The following is a 21,866-nucleotide window of genomic DNA, read 5'->3' on the forward strand; positions in this document are numbered from 1 at the left end:
TGTATAAGGTATTTACTGTCAGAAAAAAAATGTTTTACTATCCAAAGTTAAAACAACAAGGGCAGAAGATTTAATAGATGGAAAGATGAAAAAATGACTGAAGTTCCACTTTATTATGAACTACAGCGATGCCAATGGGAAGGTAGAGTATGAATTGAGTATATATACAGCTGAAGCTATTTCTATACATCTTTCAGCTATAATATGTGTCTTCATCTCCTAATAACGCCGTGTTTCCCGTCACGAGGAGCTGTAGCTGACCTCCTGCAGTCTGCACCCCCCCTCTGTAGAGATACAATAGGAAAGCTGATTTGCAGGATGACACAGAATGTGCTGTCTGGGCTTCCATACATGAAGGTTTGCTGTTTCCCAGCCCAGTGCTGCTTTTTCCTTCCTCCCTCCCTCCTCCTCCCTTTAATTCTGCATTCAGTACACTGAGCAGTGTGAGGAGGTGGAAGAACAGGCTGTGGCTTTGTCATTTCTCTGCATGGATAAACTGCTGCTGCCACTGGAGCTTTGCATTGCAGTGCTTGCAGCTCTCCCTTTGCGTTCATGATGTGAGATCAAGTGGCAGCACTTCAGAGATTTTTTTTTTTTTTCATTTTTATTTTCTTTGTGGCTTTGGATTCACATTGTGGGGGGTGCATCTCAGTGCTTTACTGCTGGAGGACCGCGCTTGCTGCTGGCACATCTGTGGATTTGTTGTCTGTTTTTTTTTTTTTTTTTTTCTGCTGTAGCAAGGACCAGGAGCGAAGGTCCTTAGCGTCAACCTTTCCGTGGATCGCTGGGAGAGAATCTTAAGCATCATCTTCCTCATCCTTCATTTAGAGGGATTGCCATGGCTACAAGTACCACGGGCTCCACACTGCTGCTCCCCCTCAGCCATGCAGTGCAATTGCCTGTAGACCAGGTAAGTAGATGGGGTGATGGGACAGGGGGGCGTCGAAGGGGTCAGCAGCTGGACAGGGCACAGCATTGACCCTGGTAAGCGCCCTAAAAAAAAAAAAAAAAAACTGTAAAAACTATATATATATATATATATATATATATATAAATCAGTTAAGTCACACATATCGGTATGGTATTAGAGAGGGTGCAAGAGACTAACAGGTTTCACTCTGTCATCCAACCAAAACTCAGAATAAGTCACTGCATGCCACATTCTCAATTGGAATTTAGGGAAAAAAAGTATGGCATGCAGATATATATATATATTCAATATAAGTCACTGCATGCATGCCGTACTTTTTTTTTTTTTTTTTTTCCTCCTAAATTCCAATTGAGAAAAAAAAGTGTAGCATGCATGCATGCAGTGACTTATTTGGAGTTTTTGTTGGATGACAGAGTGGAACCTGTAAGTCTCTTGCACCCTCTCTAATACAGATATGTGCGACTTAACTGATTATATATTATCTAAAATATATATATATATATATATATCTATATATATCTATCTATCTATCTCAGTCAATATAGGTCACTGCATGCCGTACTTTTTTTTTTTTTGCTCCTAAATTTCAATTGAGAAAAAAATGTGTGACATGCATTGACTTATTTGGAGTTTTATATGAGATATACAAAAAGAAAAAAAAAAAAAAAATTCTCTATCTATATATAATCTCTATATCATAAAAACTAAGTGGGGAGTAATGCCGTGTACACATGACTGGACTTTCCGGCAGAAAAGGTCAGACGGAATCATTCCGTCGGACATTCTGATTGTTCCGATCGTGTGCGGGCTTCATCTGACTTTTTCCTTTCTAAAAGTCTGACGGACCTAGAAATAGAACATGTTTTAAATCTTTCCGACGGACTCAACTCCTATCGGGAAAACCGTTTGTCTGTATGCTAGTCCGACGGACCAAAAACGACGCAAGGGCAGCTATTGGTTACTGGCTATTGAACTTCCTTTTTCTAGTCCCGTCGTACGTCATCGCGTTCTAAACGAACGGACTTTGGTGTGATCGTGTGTAGGCAAGTCCGGAACTCCGTTGGAAAGACCGTCGGAGTCTACTCTGACGGAAAGTCTGGTCGTGTGTACGCGGCATTAGTGTAGTCTTGGAGGATATACGTAGCCATTTAAACTGTCTTACTATATAGTTGATGACGTTTACAAACAAAAGTTATCAATAGGAAAACTTTTTATGGGTACAATAGCCATGCAGTCCCTGCCTAGTACTGGTCATTATTGTATATATGACGTTATATAACACACAGAAATGGGTACCCTGCTGCCCCTGCAAGCCCCCTTGACCTCAGCGTGCAATGCGCCTGTTAGGTTTGCACCCTTCAGGTTGAGATCACGACTTTAGTACACTTTTAAGTAAAAAGTTTGATGTTCTGTTATGTACTTGGCAACAGCAATTGATACTTACAACACTCTTTGGAAAGTCCAGCATTGAGCATTGTGTTATAGATTTAAAAGGAATTAGAATGGCAGGTGGCATTTTTTTTAAAGCAGTGACTCTGACAACTTTTCTTGAATGCCTTAATTTAAAGGAAATGGTTTTCCAAGTTGCCAATGTCTTTTGCAAAGTTGGAAAGTAGAAGAGACCATTAACTGTGCACCTGAGGGAGCGTGTAGCTAATTAAACAGTCTATAGTTGTGTATAACTTTGAAAACAATAATATTAATGATGGGGCCAATGGTGTAAACGCTTACCGATATACACAGCAGTATCCAATTTAAAAGTTGTTTATTTTTGTGTTTTTTCTTGTATTGGATACTGTTGTTTATATTGGTAAGCGTTTACACTATTGGTCCTATATTTAAAGTACAAAGTTTTAAATGTCTGAAAAGGATGGTGCATAGACTTGGCAATAAACTATGGTAATCGTTTTTACAAATCATTAGGGTAGACATGGTTCACCAGTGCTGCTGCACTGTAGGTTAGGACAAGGGTAAAAAAAAATGGATGCTCCTTAATGTAAAAGGGTTTATTCTGTTCATAAATACATGTTGGACCCCATCCATGCAGCAGCTGGGTGTAGAAGCATTTCAGCACTCTGCTGGCAGCACTAGTAAATGGGCCATCAGTATCATTTTGACCATGTTGTATTTGGATGTGCCAAAGCAAAATCTTCTACTTGCAGGGCGATATATACTATTTGAAATATACCTATAGCGGGTAACAAAAAAAAGTTAGAGTGATTGCACTGACCCCTGACAGCACCTTCCCCTGACTTAACAAAAAAAAAAAAAAAAAAGATATTTATTACAAAAAAAGTGGAAGAACAAACTTGTATAAGAGATCCTTTAACTTATTACGATAACTGGGACATAGCTTCAGAGTGTATCTTGCTTGTCACCATAAGTCTGTATTTACCATTTTGGACATTGAGGGCCAGAGTATCATCATTACAAGAGGTAGCACTGATTCGCATTTTTAAATTGTGAAATTGTGATGTTTTCCTTCTGTTGCCTTACCCTTTTTTTTTTCACTTCTTGACCTGACTGGCTAAATTCACCAAGGGGACTGTAGGAGGAAAAGGATACAGGGTAGTAGAAGACTCTTCATATTTCAGAAGACATTAAACAATCTCTCCTTTCTTTTATCTGTTTCTGACTCTTTTTATCTGTCAGTTTGGACTATGGAAATGCAGATCCCATGCTACCCCCAGTAGTGCATTCTATGGTTAGGCTAGCCAAACACATTGATTTCTCTTATTCAGCCTGCAGGCTAAATGAGAGAAAGCTAATAAATTCCTCCACCCACGCTGAACAATGTGGATGGAGGAAACCCCCCTGCTGGCTATTGTGTTTTGACAGGCGACACCCATGGCTGTCAGAATATTCAAACAGTGACTGCATCTGACTGCAATTTTCCAGCAAGCTCCTTCAACAAAAATCAATTGAAAAATCGACTTTTGTTAAGCAAAGTGTAGCCATCCATCCTCAAATTTTGACTAATCAAACAGAAATTGGCCAAAATTTGAGACTTCTATAGCACAATTTTAGTTTTTTCTAAAAAAACTTACATAGTGCAAGGAGCAGGGCTTTACAAAAGGGCAGCTTGATGTCTAAATAAAGGCCTACTGACAGTACTGCTAGAACCCTCCAGAAATCCCTCTGCGATTGACAACTTTCCAAATGTCAGAATTTTCATAGACTTAAAGTGGTTGTAAACCCACATAAAAAAAGACCTGCAAGACAAAGGCATAATGAGCTAGCTCATTATGTAATACCTGAGATCAAAGCCCCCACATCGGTGCCCATATACACCGCACCGGCCAGCAACATTTCTCCCCGGAGTTACTTCTGGGTATTGCAGCTCCGGCACTGTGATTGGCCGGAACAGCGATGACGTCATTCCCACACATGCGTGCGGGAGCCGCCGGTATCGGCACACTCGCTGAAGCAAACGGCACATACGTGCCATTGTTTCAGTGCGCATGTGCCAATTACGTTGGCACATGCAGATACAGGCAATATCTCTTAAACTATACAGGTTTAGGAGATATCCAGGGTAGCTACAGGTAAGCCTTATTATATATAGGCTTACCTATAGCAAAAAGTGGATTTTAAGGGTTTACAACCACTTTAAAGTGTTAGTAAACCCACAACAGTAAAAATCAGTCTATATATGCAGTAAAGGATGCTTGTTATACTCACCATGGAACCTAAGGGGTTAATCCTCCACATTGTGTAAAAAGGCTGCTTGATCTTGTATGCACAGATCCTCCCCTCCCTGAACTGTCCCTTTGGAGTCAGGCTGCATATGCTCAGTTTGGTGTGTATTGCTAGAGAGTTTTTTTTCTTGGGAGAGTGGCCCTGTGCTGATCACATGCAATCGGCACTGTCCAGACAGAGGGTCAGGAGCCCCGCAGCCTCATAGAACAGCTCAGTACAGTATGAAATTTCCTACAAGCTTCACCAGGAACTGATAGAAATCACAAGACTGCTGTATACTGCTGATGAGAAAATGTGTTTAGCAATTTAAATTTACTGAAATAATTGCATTTCCATGTTCTGTGTACTGGGAGAGAGCAGATATAGTGAATGCAGGTTCCTGGGTTTAGTAACACTTTAAGCATGCCTTAGCTGGCCCCCCACGTGCTGTGCTTGGGCCTGCTGAACTGTGGGATGGGAATCGGGTTTGGGTACATCACCCTTACCCCTGAAATCAGAGCATTTGCAATCAGCAGACATATTGCGACATGTAAGGTAAAACCTGGCACTTTATGGTGACTACTGTGCACCAGTTATCATAGCATAAAACTGTTTGCCAACTATAGCCTGTTATGAAGAGGTTCTGTCTGGGCATGGATATCCGTGTCCGATTGCCAAAGCGTGTAAGGCCTTAAAAAGTTGATAAACTTGAGATATCTGACATGGATTGTTGTTTACTTTTATAAGAGCTGTTGGTCATATTACTAATCATTTTAGGGCTAAAGAAGGCTTGCCAGAATCTGTATGCAGTGTCCTTTACTGGGCTTACTGGATGAGAAGCCTACTGTATGAAATAACCATCGACCGATAGGATTACAACATCATCTCCATTATATTCAGGTCCTGAAGTAGTGTTTCCATAAAAGATCCATATATTTATATAAATGATCAATATATTTCTTAATTGATCTTTTATATACAACAAGTAGGGTTACTGCCTCATCTGCTTTCTGTTGATCATCTGCTGTCTCTTGATACTAAAAATCATCATGTTAAAAATCTATATTGGTTTTCTTATCCGGAATAGGAAAATGCTTATGGTATTTGAACAGACAGCCTGTGCCCAGTAACTCTTAATTTCTATGTAAATACAGGTGAGCAAGGCTTAAGCAACAGATTAATTAAAGTGTGATGTTTCAGGAAGTTCTCACCACAAGGAAAGTATCCGTAGAACTGCTGAAGTGTCATTTTATAGAGTCTGTGCCAGAGATCACGTATTGTTATGGCTGTTTTGGATGAGATGTTCTTAAATGCATAGAAACTGATTACTCTGGAATGGATTACTAGGTTACTGGTTTGTTACTGTTATATTGGTCATAACGTGGCAGTGTCAATCCTAATAAATCATGTGTTTGTGAGCATATGGATTTTTTTATGCTATTTGTTACACATTTGTTATATATGAAGCGCTTACAGATTGAAACATTTTGTGTACTCTAACAATTTCCTGTGTGTTGAGTGTAGCTATTTACTGTATGTTGTGTTGTTATAATGTTACTCTTTGTGACTGTATATTTTAGACTACAGTTACACAAGCCTCCTGCCTCTGGTGTATTTCAAGTAGAACTAAAAGCAAAACTTTTTTCTTTTTCAATTTGGATGGAATTCGTTTTTTTTTTTTTTTTTTTTTTTTTGCCATTTTTGTCCCATTGGGGAGATTTCCTTTCACTTCCTGTCCCATAGCCAAAATAGGAAGTGAGAGGAATTCTCAGTAAGGGGATCCCTGGTTGTCACCAGAACTAGTGTCCCCATTGGAAGATTTCCCCTCTATTTCTGTTTTCCGAGGACAACCCAAAATTTGAGATTTTCATACCGATAAACAGGACAAAGAGAGAGGGTGATTCACTCTAACTGGTACACAGACAACAATAAAAACCTGACAGGCGTTCTAATCCACTCAATCCAAAACTTAAAAAAAAAAAAAGTTTTGCCTTTAGTTATACTTTAAACGCATGAGAAATAATCTGGGAAGTATAAACAAATGTTTTATGCTTCCCAAATTCTCCTGCATTAACCACTTGACATCTGCGTTATGGCCGAATGACGGCCACATCGCGGACCAGGCCTCCCCTGTGCGCGCGCCGAGCGAGCTGTGACCACCGAGTCACTGAGACTCGGGTGTTCACCGATCCGAGTAAGGGTCCCGGCCCCTTACCATGTGATCAGCTGTCAACCAATGACAGCTGATCACATGATGTAAACAAAATATCAGTAATCGTTTTTTTTTCCTACTCACGCTGACAGCGTGAGTAGGAAAAAAAAGCCGATCACCGGCTCAGATGTGAGGGACATCGGTCCCAAAGTGGAAGAGGCACATCTGCCTCATCAGTGCCACCTATCAGTGCCCACAAGTGCCACCTATCAATGCCCACCAGTGGTGCCAATCAGTGCCACCTATCAGTGTAACTAATTAGTGCCTATTTTTGCCACCGATCAGTGCCCATCACTGCCGCATATCAGTGCCAATCACTGCCCCCTCATCAGCATACATCAATGAAGGAGAAAAATTACCTGTTTTACATTTTTTTATAACAAAATATAAAAAAAAAAAATTTTTTTTTTTTTTTTTTTAAATTCAGTCTTTTTACAGTTTTTTTTTTTTAACAAAAAATAAAAACCGCAGAGGTGATCAAATACCACCAAAAGAAAGCTCTATTTGTGGGAAAAAAATGATAAAAATGTCATTTGGGTACAGTGTTGTATGACCGCGCAATTGTCATTCAAAGTGTGTCAGCGCTGAAAGCTGAAAATTGGTCTGGATAGGAGGGGGGTTTAAGTGCCCAGTGAGCAAGTGGTTAAAGGCCTCATGCACACAGGTGCCTAGGGCTGTATGACGGAAAGTTTTGGAGTATTTTCCAGCCTGAGAACCAAAGGTGCTGCGTACACCTGCTCAAAGATTTCATTGGCTGTTACCAGATATATGCTGGTACTTCCCTAATTAGGCATGCATACAGATATAGGCCCCCAGGATACACACTGTTTTCATCCAGAAGAGTATATCCATACACATGTGCATGCTTAAGCCAGCCATAGAAGAACTGGACCAGGACATGGCCGAGATTTGAACCATGTATGGGCAGGCTGAATGTACCCGAGTTAATCGATCGATCAACTTGGGTACAACTAGCCTGCTGGATTTTACATGTGAATATTGCTAGCAGTTTTTTATAGCTGCTAGCAATAATCACTGTGTTCTCCCCACGGGGAACACAATGGCTCCACGGGAGGGATTCCCCTGTCAATTCTGTCTGTGTTGATGGGGGAACCTGGTTGCAGGAAAGAAATTTGTTCCATCTATGGCTAGGTCTTATGCAAGTACCGCTGTATACTCAAGTATAGAGATTGTTTGTTTTTTTGTTTTTTTTTTGTTTTGTTTTTGTTTTTTTTTTTAACATAAAAGTTTGATTAGTGAGCAAGGCAGATTTACAAAAGTCTTACACAGAACAATGAGGCATATGATACATTAAAAGAACAAAAGTAGGCATATTCACCAGTACATTTCTGGACAACAGCAGATCAAAAAGGAAAAAAGAAGAGGAGGGGAGATTATATTGGATGTGAGGGTTAGTCAGCGAGTACAAAGTCAGTCTCATATCAGGAGTTTCCATTTAGGAAGTTGAGAGGTATTCCAAAAACGTACAACTCACTAGATGTTGCTCACTGTTATCACCTGTTTCGGGGGACAGTTATCAACTGAAGGAAGAATAAAACACATGAGGGGGAGGGGGTTGGATGGGAGGGAGGAAGACATAGGTCAATAGGAGGAAGATAAAAATAAAACAAAATTCACACAGAGGAAAGGCCATCGTAATAAGATACTGGGAGGACTGTAACTAGGAAGGGGCCATTCTAAACTGGCACAATCAGCTCTATGTAAACCAGAGCTCGAGATCTGCAACCCATTTTAACCTCAGTTGGTGCTCTGCCTTCCCACATAATAGAGAGTAGGGGTCTAGAGATCAAGCGATCTAGCAGTAACCTATGTGTCCCATACCTTTCCAAATTTCTGTGGACATATGCCTCCCATGTATGTAAGATTGTACAAAGATAGCACAGAATCCACTATCAGATGCCACTGAGCAACCGTAGGGGGGATTCCAACTTCCAGTTTTGTAGGAGTACCTTTCCAGTATAGAAACACAGATAGAACAATAACAGTTTTGTATGCGTGGATTGTGTCACTGAATCAGTAATACCCAGAAGGAGCATTTTAGGGTCCACTCTCACTGAGAGATTAGGAACTATATTTATATCTGCCACCACCTTCCTCCAGAAATCTTGAAGAGCTGGGCATTCCCAAATGACATGAAAATATGTACCTACCGCCTGCTGACATTTGGGACATGTCTCTGAGTGTGTTGGATAAATTCGAGCCTATATTGTATGCCATATGTATGAATTTTAGTTGAATTAATCTATCTCTAGAGGAGATTACCGTCGGAATATATTGTTGCATTGCCTGGTCCCATTCCTCCTCTGAAAGGGTAAGGATATTTTCCTTCCAGGAGCAGAATAGGGGGGAGTCCCTATCTATCTAAACATCATCCACGAGGGGAGTTCAAATGGGTCCTGTAGTGTAGGAAAGGGAAGTAAAACTCCAACAGGCATGATCTGTTGAAGTTTCACAATTCCATATCTGGCCCAAAGGCTGGGGTCTGGAATGGATTGGAAATGTAGTAATTTAGGATTGCCCCATAGCGGAGTAAGGGGTGAGACAGAGATATCTGTCCTAACGGCGGCAGTAACCTGTTCCCACATCAGTACTGTAGTCTGCATAGGGGTTGTTGTCTGCGGGGCAGCCCTTACTCCCCTATAGACCATGTTAGTTAGAGCAGAGTAGGATCCCATGGCAGCCACCTCCCAGATTTACTGCTGGATTAGTTCTGGTTTGGGCAAACCACCAACGAACTGTGACCAGCACTGCCGTCCAGTAGTATTTCCGGAAACAGGGCAGTGCCAGGCCCCTAGGACAGAGGGAGCTGTAGTTTATGTTCAGCTATCCTAGGAACTGCCCCCCCCCCAGCTGAAAGACATAACAATTCCTATTAGATTGTAACAACTATTAGATTGTAAGCTCTTCTGAGCAGGGCCCTCTTAATCCTATTGTATTATAACTGTATTGTCTCCCTTTTATATTGTAAAGTGCTGCGTAAACTGTTGGCGCTATATAAATCCTGAATAATAATAATAATAATAACTTCGTCCAACTTCTGGAAAAAGGCAGCTGGACTAGGGATTGGGGTATTTCTAAAAATATAAATATAAACATTTGTGGAGAAATGTCATCATGAGTAGATTTACCCTTCCCACAAGGGTCAAGGGGAGCGATTTCCATATTTGGCATTTTAGTATTAAAATCTGTATGATAGGATATAATTATCTGTCAGGTATTGAGATAAATCATTACGTATTTCAATACCGAGATACCTGAACCCATTGCAGAGTAGTTGGATATGATGGGGGGGGGGGGGGGGCAGAATCAGCTAGGGAAAATATATTGGACTTACTCCAACTCATTTTTACCCCTGAGAAATTACCGTACTGGTGTATGATCGCCAGAGCTGCCACAAGAGAGTCAGAATCGCTATTGAGTAGATATTTGCCAGCACACCTTGGATCGACACAAAGTAGTGTCCAAACGGATAGTTTATTGCATGACACATGGCACATCACATGCCTGACGAAGGGGTCCTGCGTGACTCCGAAACGTTGCACTCTTCTTGTGTTGTGATCATGCAATAAACTATCCGTTTGGATGCTACTTTGTGTCGATCCATGGTGTGCTGCCAAATATCTACTTTGTGACTTGAACCAGTATCCAGCTGGTTGTTGCTGCAGCACCCAAATGTTGAGAGCTTATTCAGTAATGTGTGCGATGGGAATATGAAGTATTAGTATAAGAATCGTCATTGAGGTACAGAAGCGTGACCTTCAACGTGCAATGATATTCTCTCCACCAAGGGTCCCACCATCAGTCCTCCCACTGCATCCGCAGAACGGAGCAAGATAGCCATGGGTTCAATGGCCAGAGCGAATAACCCCGGGGATAGAGGGCAACTTTGCCTCGTACCCCTAACAGCCATTGATTTCTATGGGCGGCTGTATGCAGCATCCATGGCTCCCGGATGGGGAAATACAATCTAAAATTTGCTCTGTAAAAAAATTTTACTCACTAGAGGTGTATGCCACTTTTAGGATGGCTGCCCTTTTATTTACCATTTCATTAGTGCCAGATACTGTTTCTTCCCCTATACTTCTTCCAGTGCTGTGACTTTTGAGAGTTGTGGATCTCCTACACAGAAGCTGTACTGTTTTTTTTTTTTTTTTTTTATCTGTCCTCCTCTCCCTTTGTCCATTCACACAGAACACCTTCTATTCTGTACACCATTCACAAAATACAAGGCATTCTGTTTGCATTTATTGAAATAACCAACGAGTCTCTGGGGGCCAAGCTTTGGTTTCCTTATGGCTGTCTCAGCCAAAGAATACTGATAACAAAGTTGCAATGCGTTAACAAAGTGTACTGTAGTTTGTTGCAGCAAGTTTTGGTGCACAATTGGAGCTTTTGGGCCCATTTCACATGGGGAAGATCCCATTCAGCTCACAGATCCCCTACTAATCAGGGCCCAGCAGTTGGATGACATATCTGTGTTGGCTCAGTTTCTACAGAGAGGACATGGAGAGAGCCCATTCTGCTGTATGGATGGCCAGGAGTAAACAGACTGCGCTGTCCATATATATCTTACTAACCCTGATCCAATCCGCTCCGCCTAAATGGAAGAGGTTGGTGTCCCCTTCCAATTGTTAGCAGACCCCTTTGGACCTGGAGGTAGGCAGGTATAAACAGGCACAAGTCATGATCAGAAGGTCCATTCATCCCTATTGATAGGCAGGTGTAAACAGACTTGTGCCTGCTTACACCTGCCTACCTCTGGGACCTGATCATAACGCCCGTGTGAAAGGGCTTTATTGTTGAAATCACATGTATGATGATGTTTTTTTCATGTAGAATGCAGAATTGAGCTCAGGTGGGTTCAGACACAAGTCTGAACCTGCCAGGGCTATCCTGCCTGGGAAGCAGTTAGGCCTGATTCACACTTATGCAGCTTGCAGTTAGCATATTCCAGTTGCATTTTGCATTTTTCAATACACATTTTTGATTCATTGAAGTCTATGGAACCAAAAACCAGGAGAAAATCCCTGGCCCTTTCCATAAAATTCACAGATGTGAACTACATCAATAGGAAACCATGTTAAATGGACTATGGTGTGTTTCTGCAAAACTAAAAACACACTAAAACATGCATAGGTGTGAACCAGGCCTTAAAGTAAATAGCTAACCATAAGTAGTGGAGGCATTCCACACAGCCGCACGTATACACGACCCTTACATAAGTATTGCTTCAGGACGGTAAATGTTTCTGCCGCCTATGATTGGCTATCTGCTTTGACAGCTTCACAGTGGGATAGCTCAGGCAGGTTCGGACTTGTATCCAAATACACCTGAGCTCATCCCTAGTAGCAATGTGTGTGTGTGTGTGTGTGTGTGTGTGTGTATGTGTGCATTTAGACATCTAGATGTGGTTGTGATGATGACGACTTGCTGAAGTTTAAAACCGATCATAAGAATTGGGATTTAAGTGCGTTTGAACATGGCATGGTTGTTGGTGCCAGATGGGCTGGTCTATGTATTTCAGAAACCGCTGATCTCCTGGGATTTGCACACACAACCATCTCTAGGGTTTACAGAGAATGGTCCAAAAAAGAGAAAATATCCGGTGAGAGGCAGTTGTGTGGACAAAAATGCCTTGTTGATGTCAGAGGAGAATGAGCACACCGGTTTGAGATGATTGAAAGGCAACCAGTGGCAGATATATATTTTTTGGGTGGGCGGGGCAGCAAACAATCCACCTGCCGCCATTCCCCTGCCCACCCCCCTGGTTGATCGGGTCACAGGCACCCATCCCCCCCCCCCCGGTCTGTCAGTCACCAGCCCCGCACTTACCCCATCTAGGTCACGAGCAGCGCTTTCTCCGAGCGGCGTGCAGTGTCTCCTCCTGGTGCTTCACGGCGGCTTCCCCTGCGTCTCCTCCCTCCTCGGCGGCCAATAGGATCGATTTTCCAATCGGGTGGCGGGTCACAGGACATGCTTCCTGATTGGCTGGGATGAGAATCAGGAAGTCAATAGCGAATATTAATGTCACACAATTGGGTGGGCTCGGTGTGCAGTACTCTGGGCCCCGAGCCCACCCTTTTTTGAAGCCTATTAGAGCCTCTGCCTCTAATCACGTGCTTCAAAAAAAAAAAAAAAAACCCATTGGAATCCATGCATCCGGCACCCTGCATGTAGATTAGGGGGCCGGATGCATGGATTAGGGGGCATCACCCCTGTGTCCCATATGGGTGGGCCACCACTGAAGGCAACAGTAACTCAAATAACCACTTGTTACAACCAAGATCGGAAAAACGTTGCCTGGTCTGATGAGTCTCGATTTCAGTTGCAATATTCAGATGGTAGGGTCAGAATCTGGCGTTAACACAAGCATGGATCCATCCTGCCTTGCATTAACAGTAGTAATAGAGCACCTTTGGGATTTCCTGGAATGGGAAATTTGCATCATGGATGTGCAGCCCACAAATCTCCAGCAACTGAGTAATACGATCATGTCACTATGGACCAAAATCTCTGAGGAATGTTTCCAACACCTTGTTGAACCTATGCCACAAAAAATTCAAGCAGTTCTGAAGGCAAAAGCGGGTCCAACCCGGTACTAGCAAGGTGTAACTAATAAAGTAGCTGGTGAGTGTATATACATATTTTATACACACACCCTAAATATCAGTTAAGAAGCAAGTAAAGCTCCTTCATTCTCATGTATGGAATAAAGGTGTCTGGGGAGGTGGCGAAAACCTGTCGCTTGACCTTGAAGTGGCAAAGCTCTTGCCATATTCTTTGCAAGTATTCCCAGAAGGGCTTTGCAAAATCACGTCACAGCACATGGCTGTGGAGTCAATCGAGCGATGTCCTGCACTTTGTCCAAAGGGGCCTCTAAATCATAGGGGACCACAGAGGAGCCTCTCTGGCTAATAAAAGAATCAGAAGTTTCTTATTAAGGTTTGTGATTTTAAGCTTGACTTTTATATGACTAAAATGCAGTCTAGGTTCACTTCAATGCATGTGTACAGTAGTGATGATCGTTGTGTGTACACGCTGTGTATCTAGGTGTGTTTGGTGTCAGCCTGCTTGTCTATCAATCTAACCTTTGTTTAGCTGCTTGGGGCTGCTTTCTTTTGTTTGACTCGTGACGGTAATTTGTTGGGCTGGTAGAAAAAGTTGATCCTATGTTAGGTATGTCACACCATGTTATCACATTTTCTGCTGTTTCATGCAGTCCACGCTTAGGGCTTGTTCACATCCTATCCAATGAGATGCATTGATCTGTATAGATCTAGACAGGCTCGACGCAAGGGCACATAGACAGCATAACACTGTATTGAAGTGCAACGCATTGCTCAAAAATGCAGGATGTCTTTATAGTTACGCAGTGCAATCCATAGCACCGCATGTCATTGCAATGGGGCGCAGCACGCTGCAGTGCATAGACTTGAATGAAGTGCCTAAAGTGCCTGACACAAATTAGTGCAGTTCTGTAATCACATTAAGCGTTTCGCTGCCAGAGCCGTTTTTGCGTATTTTTCTTTTTGCACACATGTTTAAAAAATCATTTGAAGATTACACAAAACACACAAATATTATATATTTTCTGAAAGCAGATACCCTAGATAATAAAATAACGTTAGTTCCAACTTTTTATGTCAAAATTTCAGTAAAAAAAAACACAAAATTTTTGGGCAAACAAATGCAATAAATTACCCAATTTTTGGGTAAAATATAAAAAAAAGTGTAAAAAGATACCCAATATGCCAAACCTTACATTTTTGTCCACACGTGAAATGGCATCAAACTTCAGTACCCTAATTTTTTTTTATCGGCAACTCTTCAGAAGCCCCCTATAGGTATCAGTTTAGCGTTACGGTGGAGGTCTTGTGTTAGAATTATTGCTCTCACTCCGGCACGTGGGGCGATAAGTGACATGTGTATCGCAATCGACGTTTTCACGCATACGGGCCCCGACACATGTGTTTATGTTCCTGTGTATGTGTGTGTATGTGGGGGTGGGGGGATTTTATGTGCTAGGGTGTCATTTATTACTTAACTTTTTTTTTTCATCACATAGGGGACTTAAATAGGGGACAAAAAGTCCCCTATTTGATGTTTTATTGGTGACAGGTTCTCTTTATTGAGATATGCAGACCCTGCATGTCTCCCCTGTGCGCCACTAAATGTTTTGCAATGCAGATCGCAGTGCAAAACATTATTTTCTGCCTGAACTAGCCGGGGACACAGAGAGCTTTACCTGGAAGCTACATCAGAGATGTCGCTTTCCGGGCCACAAGAAGAAAGAGAGGAGAGCGGATGTGTGTCCGCTCTTCTCCCCCCCACCCCCCCCCCCCGCAGCCGCCGGCACCCACCACGGAGCTCCTGGACCCGCTGATGGTTTCACATTTTCACACAAAATCCTGGTGGCTGCAGCCACCGGATTGTGTGTGATACCCCCAGCTGTTAGGTCTGTACAACGTATGGACCCGGCGGCGAAAGGGTAAATGCACTTTTTTTTTTTTTTAAAACAATTGTTGTAAGTAATTGAATCTGACCTGGTAGCCTATTGCAGTCCCTGTACAGCAGGCCTGGAGTGTGCTGCTTCTTCTTTCACTGTCCAGTCACAGGCTAGAGTGGGTCCAGCGTAACCTGGGCTCAGAGCAAGAGGCTTGAATGAAGCTGGCCATCAGACTGAAGACATCTAGTGACAGAAAACATTACTGCAGGGGAAATCTTTGCATTGAAGGTGAATATTGTCTCAAAAGCTGATTTTGCTTTTGTACCTTTTTAGGCTTCATGTACACTGGACGTTTGAAAACCCCTTCTGAATGCTGGAACTTGACAGCTAGTAACCGATGGTTAACAACCTCAGTTTTTGCGCTTTCACATATGTCGTTTATGCCCGTTTTGTGGTGTTAATGAGCGTTTGTGTTTAGAAGCATTTTTGACAGATTTACATATCAGTAGACCCTCCCAAATGCCTACAATGCAGGAAAAAAAAAACAGTCTCTCTCTCTCTCCCTATCACTCTCCTTGCAGCCCACAATATACAAGGGTTCTGGAAAGTCTGTTTTACAACATTTCAAATGGTCAGAAATGATTCCCCATTAAAAATGCCTATAAACGAAAATGCTTATAAACGTGAGTTACCGTGTTTAGACGCTGTTACAAACATTTGGCGTTTCAAATGCATCTTGAACGCAAATTTTAGCTTTTAAAAAAAAAAAAAATGCTTCTAAGTTAACCTCAACTGCTTCTAAACTACAATAAATGCCTGAGTGTGCATGTACCCATAAGATAACATTGAGGAGAGTTCAGGGGCTGCTGGGAAAAAAAACGCCCAAATGCTCGATTCAAATCGAGTTGTTTTTTTTTTTTTTGTTTTTTTTTTTTCCTTTTTTGATGGACACAGCGCCGGTCCTGAGGAGCTGCGGGCAGGAGTTTTTAGGCGAGGCCATGGCTTGGGCCTAGTCCGCGGCGTCGCCGGTCCTGGTGAAAAAAAAAAAAACCTTAAATCGATTTGCTGAAAATTTTAATAGATTTGACCTCTCAACTCGATTCAAGATTCAAATCGACCTAATTCATGTTAATCTTGTTATTCTGTGCTAGATTTCTGCTTTAAGTGAATGAAAGGGTTCTGCATTGAAGTTTTATATTTGTCTATTTTAGAAGAAACTAGTAAAAATTCAAATAAAACTCCTAATGTAAACCATAAAACATTGGAATTGTGCAATAGGATTTCCACCACTATATCTTTCATCTGAGCTTGGCAGCAAAGCTTTCTTTGTACTTCTGGGGAAAAAAGCACAGAAAAGCGCCTGTGAGTGCAATGTTTAATGCATAGTACAATAAAAGTATCCAACTTTTACATGTAGGTAAGTACACGTCTGCTCGTTGGAGATTAACATCTCACGATGGTATTGCGGGTGTCTAGAGCGTGTCCAGAGGAGTACCAAGTCCGGGCTGTGAAAGCCGCAAGGAGCCAGAGCGGAAGCCGGCTGTTTCCTACGGGGAGATGGTGACAGTCTGCTCGTGGAACAGGCGTGTGACGTCATCGGGATCAGGGGAAACACAACACGTTTCAGAGCATGCGCGAGGCCCATATGGAGCATGCGCGCTTCTTTCTCAAGTGTACAGGGGAAAGGAAGAAATTTAAATGCTCTGCCCGGAAACGAGTGTCAGCTGGCTGAATGCTTAAAGGGGTTGTAAAGGTTTGCGTTTTTTTACCTTAATGCATCCTATGCATTAAGGTGAAAAAACATCCGACAATACCAGCCCCCCCGTTTTACTTACCTGGGCCTGTTCACCTGCTGCGCTCACCCCCGATGTCCTCTTCGCCGCTCAGCCTGGCCGTTGATTGGCTAGAGTGGATGGATTGAAAGCAGCGCAGCCATTGGCTTGCACTGCTGTCAATCACATTCAATGATGCAGCGCACTGGGGGGCGGGGCCGAGTGATACAGTGAGTGGCTATAGCCACCGGCTGTATCACGGGAGAGAGAGAGAGCTCGCATGAAGGTGGTTAATTCCTGCGGGGTGGAGCTGAGACAGCCACCGAGGGACCCCAGAAGACCAGGTTCGGGGCCACTCTGTGCAAAACGAGCTGCACAGTGGAGGTAAGTATAACATGTTTGTTATTTAAAAAAAAAAAAAATTGCCTTTACACAACCCCTTTAATAATTATACTACACGGCAATTAGTACAATATAGAATAAAGTAAGAGTAAGGCCTCATTCACACGAGGCAGACTCCGTTTCCACGGAGCCTGCCTCCGTCCGCAGGCTCAGCGGGAGATCAGTCCGTTGATCTCCGCTGAGCCGGCGGATGACAGGTCCCTCTCTGCTCACCAAGTGGGGAGGGGCTTGTCAGGCGCCACTGCTGCCTATGGAGGGATCGGATGAAAACGGACAGAACGTTCGTTTTCATCAGATCTCTCCTGATTCGATCCGCCAGCGACGGACCTGGACGTAGGGCCATCCTTCTGCTTTTAGCATATCGGACGGGGTCAGATGTCAGCGGACATGTCTCTGCTGACATCCATCGCTCCATAGGCTAACATGGAGCGCCTGTTCAGGTCTGCCGTCAAAAATGACAGGCGGACCTGAACGGTCAGATCGTGTGAAAGGGGCCTAAGGGTAACTTTATTTAAAAAGCATTAATATACATTCACAAATGGTAAAAGGTTACACACAGACACACATGGTGAATGCTGGATGAACACTAAAATGAATTAAATTAAGAATAACACATTGGGTTATAAAATGAATGGTGTAATCTATTAGGTGGGATGGCTGTTGAGTAAATGGGACACGAATCAATTTATTTATAGCTCACATGCAGAATTTAAGGTGAATTTGACGATCGATATACAAAGAGTTGATCAGATTGATATATCATATCAAAGTGATTTCAAAGGATTATGAAGAAATTAATTAAATGTGGTAATAAATTATGCAAGATATATATAAAAGGATATGATGTAATGTGTGGATAAATTAATTTAAATGTGGCAATAAATTATTTAGGCAAAATATTCACTTTTTATTGAATCTAATTGATTGCGAGCCATTACACAGGTATCCTGAGCACTAGCATTTGCTGTTTTTGTTCTCTGTACTTCTGGGTGGGTCTGCAGCCTCTTGTTACATGGTTCTGTGCAAACTCCATCTCTTGTCTGTGTGTAGTGGGCTAGGAACCAGGCAACACAGTGATATGCATCTTGCAGTCACAGAACTACAGTATTTAGGACATAAATGCAGTAACAGATCAAAGAGCTTTGTCAAATAAAAAATATCCCTTGCAGTGGGGCTGTGCCTGCAGTGCAATGATTCATTGTTTGTTTGTGACTAGGGGAAAAAATAAAAGAAATATACTTATCCAATCCTCATCAAGACCAGAGCAGGGTCCATTGCCTTGCACTGCACATGAGGATGCCAAGGGACAATCCACTACCAGAGCATAGGGGAGTGCTAGCTGCTGGGAGAGCAGAGAATCAGCTAAGTAAAACTGTTTCTCCGGTCCCCTAGACAAAACGAGCTACTAACCCTTGCAGTCCTGGCACAGCCCCACTGCAAAGGATCATTATTTATTTGCCCGGAGTTGGGCTTTAAAGGGGTTGTAAAGGCAGAAGGTTTTTTATTTTAATACATTCTATGCATTAAGATAAAAAGCCTTCTGTGTGCAGCAGCCTCCCCTAAAACGTACCTGAGGTCCATCTAGTTCCAGCGACGTCCATGAATGTCTCGGCCATCCGAGTTTTTCCTTCCTGTTTGGCTGAGACACAGCAGCGGCGCCATTGGCTCACGCTGCTATCAATCAAAGTCAGCCAATCAGGGGAGAGGGGGGGGGGCGGGGCCAGGTTGGGGCTCCGTGTCTGAATGGACACAGGAAGCTGTGACTTGGCTCGGGTGCCCCCATAGCAATCTGCTTGCTGTGGGGGCCACTGAACAGGAGGGAGGAGCCAGGATCACAGAAGAGGGACCCGAGAAGAGGAGGATCCAGACTGCTCTGTGCAAATCCACTGCAACAGAGCAGGTAAGTATAACATGTTAGTTATTTTTATAGGGAAATAAATGAGCGTTTACAATCACTTTAAATCACTTTTCTGGCACTTTTTGTTCACATGTAACAATCAGTATTTTTTGTTAGAAAATGTCTTAGAAACCCCAAACATTACATTATATTATATTATATTATAATAATATTATATTATTATATTTTGTTTTAAAGCAGAGGCCCTAGAAAATAAATTGGTGGGTTTTGCAATTTTTTTTTATGTCACACGCTATTAATACAGAGGTTTTTCAAATGCAATTATTGGGTAAAAAATACACTTTTTTGAATTTTAATGCAAAAAAACATAATGGATAGCCCTTTTTTTTGTTATAAAATATGATGTTACACCAAGTATATACTGTATATACCAAACATGTCATGCTTTAAAATTGTGCACACCTGTGCAATGGCGACAAATGACGTAAATTTTACTAATTATAGGCAACACTTTAAAAGCCTTTACAGGTTATCACTTTAGATTTGCACAGGAGGTCTGATTCTAGAATTACTGCGATTTGACATTCGTGGTGATACCTTACATGTGTGGAACAATCGCTGTATGTGTGCATGTGGGAACGAGGCGCGTGTTCACCTTTGTGTATAAACATGGGGGGAGGGCCACTTCCACTTTCATTTTTTTTAAATTACGTATTTATTTATTTTTAAGCTTCACTTTTTTTTTTTTTTTTTTCTTTTTATCACTTTTATTGCTGTCACAAGGAATGTAAACATCTCTTGTGACAGCAGTAGGCATGTGACAGGTACTCTTTATAGAGTCTTAAAGTGGTATACCCTATTTTTTTATTTTTACCTACAGGTAAGTCTATAATAAGGCTTACCTGTAGGTAAAATCAATATCTCCTAAACCTGTATGATTTAGGAGATATTCACCTTGCATGCAACCGCTGACATCAGTGGCGCATGTGCTGTGAAGGGCCGGCTGACGTAATTGCGGCTCTGGCCACTCACAGCGCCGGAGCCTCGAACCCAGAAGACACGCAGAGGGCAAATGTCAGGTCCCTCGGCATGGACCGAGATCAGATGTCTCGTTCTAAGGTGAATATTTCATTATGAGATAGTATGCTGTGCATACTAACTCATTATGCCTTTGCCTTACATGCCTTACAGGGTTTTTTTTTTTTTTAATTCTGTGCGGGTATACAACCGCTTTAAATACCCCAGATCTCTCCTCTGCCCTTTAAAAGCATTTGTACAAAGATCGATGAGATCAAATGCTTTTGATGTTTGAAAATGGCGCAACTTACATCCGGGTAAATGTCAGGTCATTGCTTCCGGGTTACCATATCCCAGAGCCGAACAAGGCCGAAGCTGAAGCGCCGGCTGGTCGATCAGGACAGGGGATATCGTTAAAGCTGCAGAAGGGGGGCGTCCCCACCCACTGCTTGTAAAAGCAATTGAGAGGCTAGTTAGCCGCTAGGATTGCTTTTACAGGAGAGTTGACTGTTGGCTCTAAAAACTGGTGCCAGGATGATACCTGCAGCTGCAGGCATCATCCTGGTATAACCACTTAAAGCTCAGTACCAGGTACCTGACTGCTCGGGAAGTGGTTAAAGTATAACAAGGCAAAACTTTTTTTGTTTGTTTTGGACAGAATGGAGAGGATTAGCAAACCTAGTATGTTTTTATTGCTGTCTGTGTCCCCGTTATGGAGCTTCCCTCTCTCTATTTGTCCTGTTTACCATTATCATTGAAGGTGAAAGTAAAAGAAAATCTAACATTTTGGCTTGTCCCCAGAAAAGTAATAGAGAGGATATCTTCTAATGGGGAAACTAGTTCTGATGACCTGGGGGCCATGAGGGATTCCCTTAATTTGCAGGGACTCTTACTTCCTGTTTTGGTACAGGAAGTGAAAGTGTCCAGTGGGACACAGATGGCAAAAAAAAAATTGACAGGCTGTAACCCTCCCTTACTTTATCCAAAAAAAAAAAAAAAAAGTTTTGCCTTTAATTCTACTTTTAAACTGAGATTTCTCCTATTTGATACATGTATGTTAACGCTGGCTGATCTCACTTGTGATAGGCTAATCTTTATCTAGGATACTGCCCTCCAAGCACATTCCAGTCATTTCTTTTTGCTGCGGAGCAGGCTGGACAAGCTTTGACATTTAGTGTTTTTTTCTTCTTATGCCGCGTACACACGAGCAGACTTTTCGACCGGACTGGTCCGACCGTCTATCCGACGGACTTTCGGTGGACTTCCGACGGACTTTCCGAACAAACGGACTTGCCTACACACGATCACACCAAAGTCCGACGGATTCGTACGTGATGACGTACGACTGGACTAAAATAAGGAAGTTAATAGCCAGTAGCCAATAGTGGCCCTAGGGTTGGTTTTCGTCCGTCAGACTAGCATACAGACGAGCAGACTTTTCGATAGGAACTGGGTCCGGCGGAGTTCCGACGTAAAGATTTGAAACATGTTCCAAATCTAAAGTCAGATTTTCGACCGAAAAAGTCCGC

The 21,866-nt window shown here is 42.4% G+C and overlaps 1 protein-coding gene across 1 annotated transcript in view; it reads left to right on the forward strand.

Moving 5' to 3' along the window:
• Positions 1-386: 386 nt before the first annotated feature.
• MBOAT2 (membrane bound glycerophospholipid O-acyltransferase 2) overlaps positions 387-21,866 on the forward strand; it is a 319,612-nt gene continuing 298,132 nt past the window's right edge. The window contains exon 1 of the mRNA XM_073625406.1: positions 387-910. Coding sequence (XP_073481507.1) covers positions 839-910 — 72 coding nt within the window. The 5' untranslated portion in view covers positions 387-838. The remainder of the gene's footprint in view (positions 911-21,866) is intronic.

Source organism: Aquarana catesbeiana, linkage group LG04 (assembly GCF_042186555.1).
Source record: "Aquarana catesbeiana isolate 2022-GZ linkage group LG04, ASM4218655v1, whole genome shotgun sequence".
Classification (NCBI taxonomy): domain Eukaryota; kingdom Metazoa; phylum Chordata; class Amphibia; order Anura; family Ranidae; genus Aquarana; species Aquarana catesbeiana.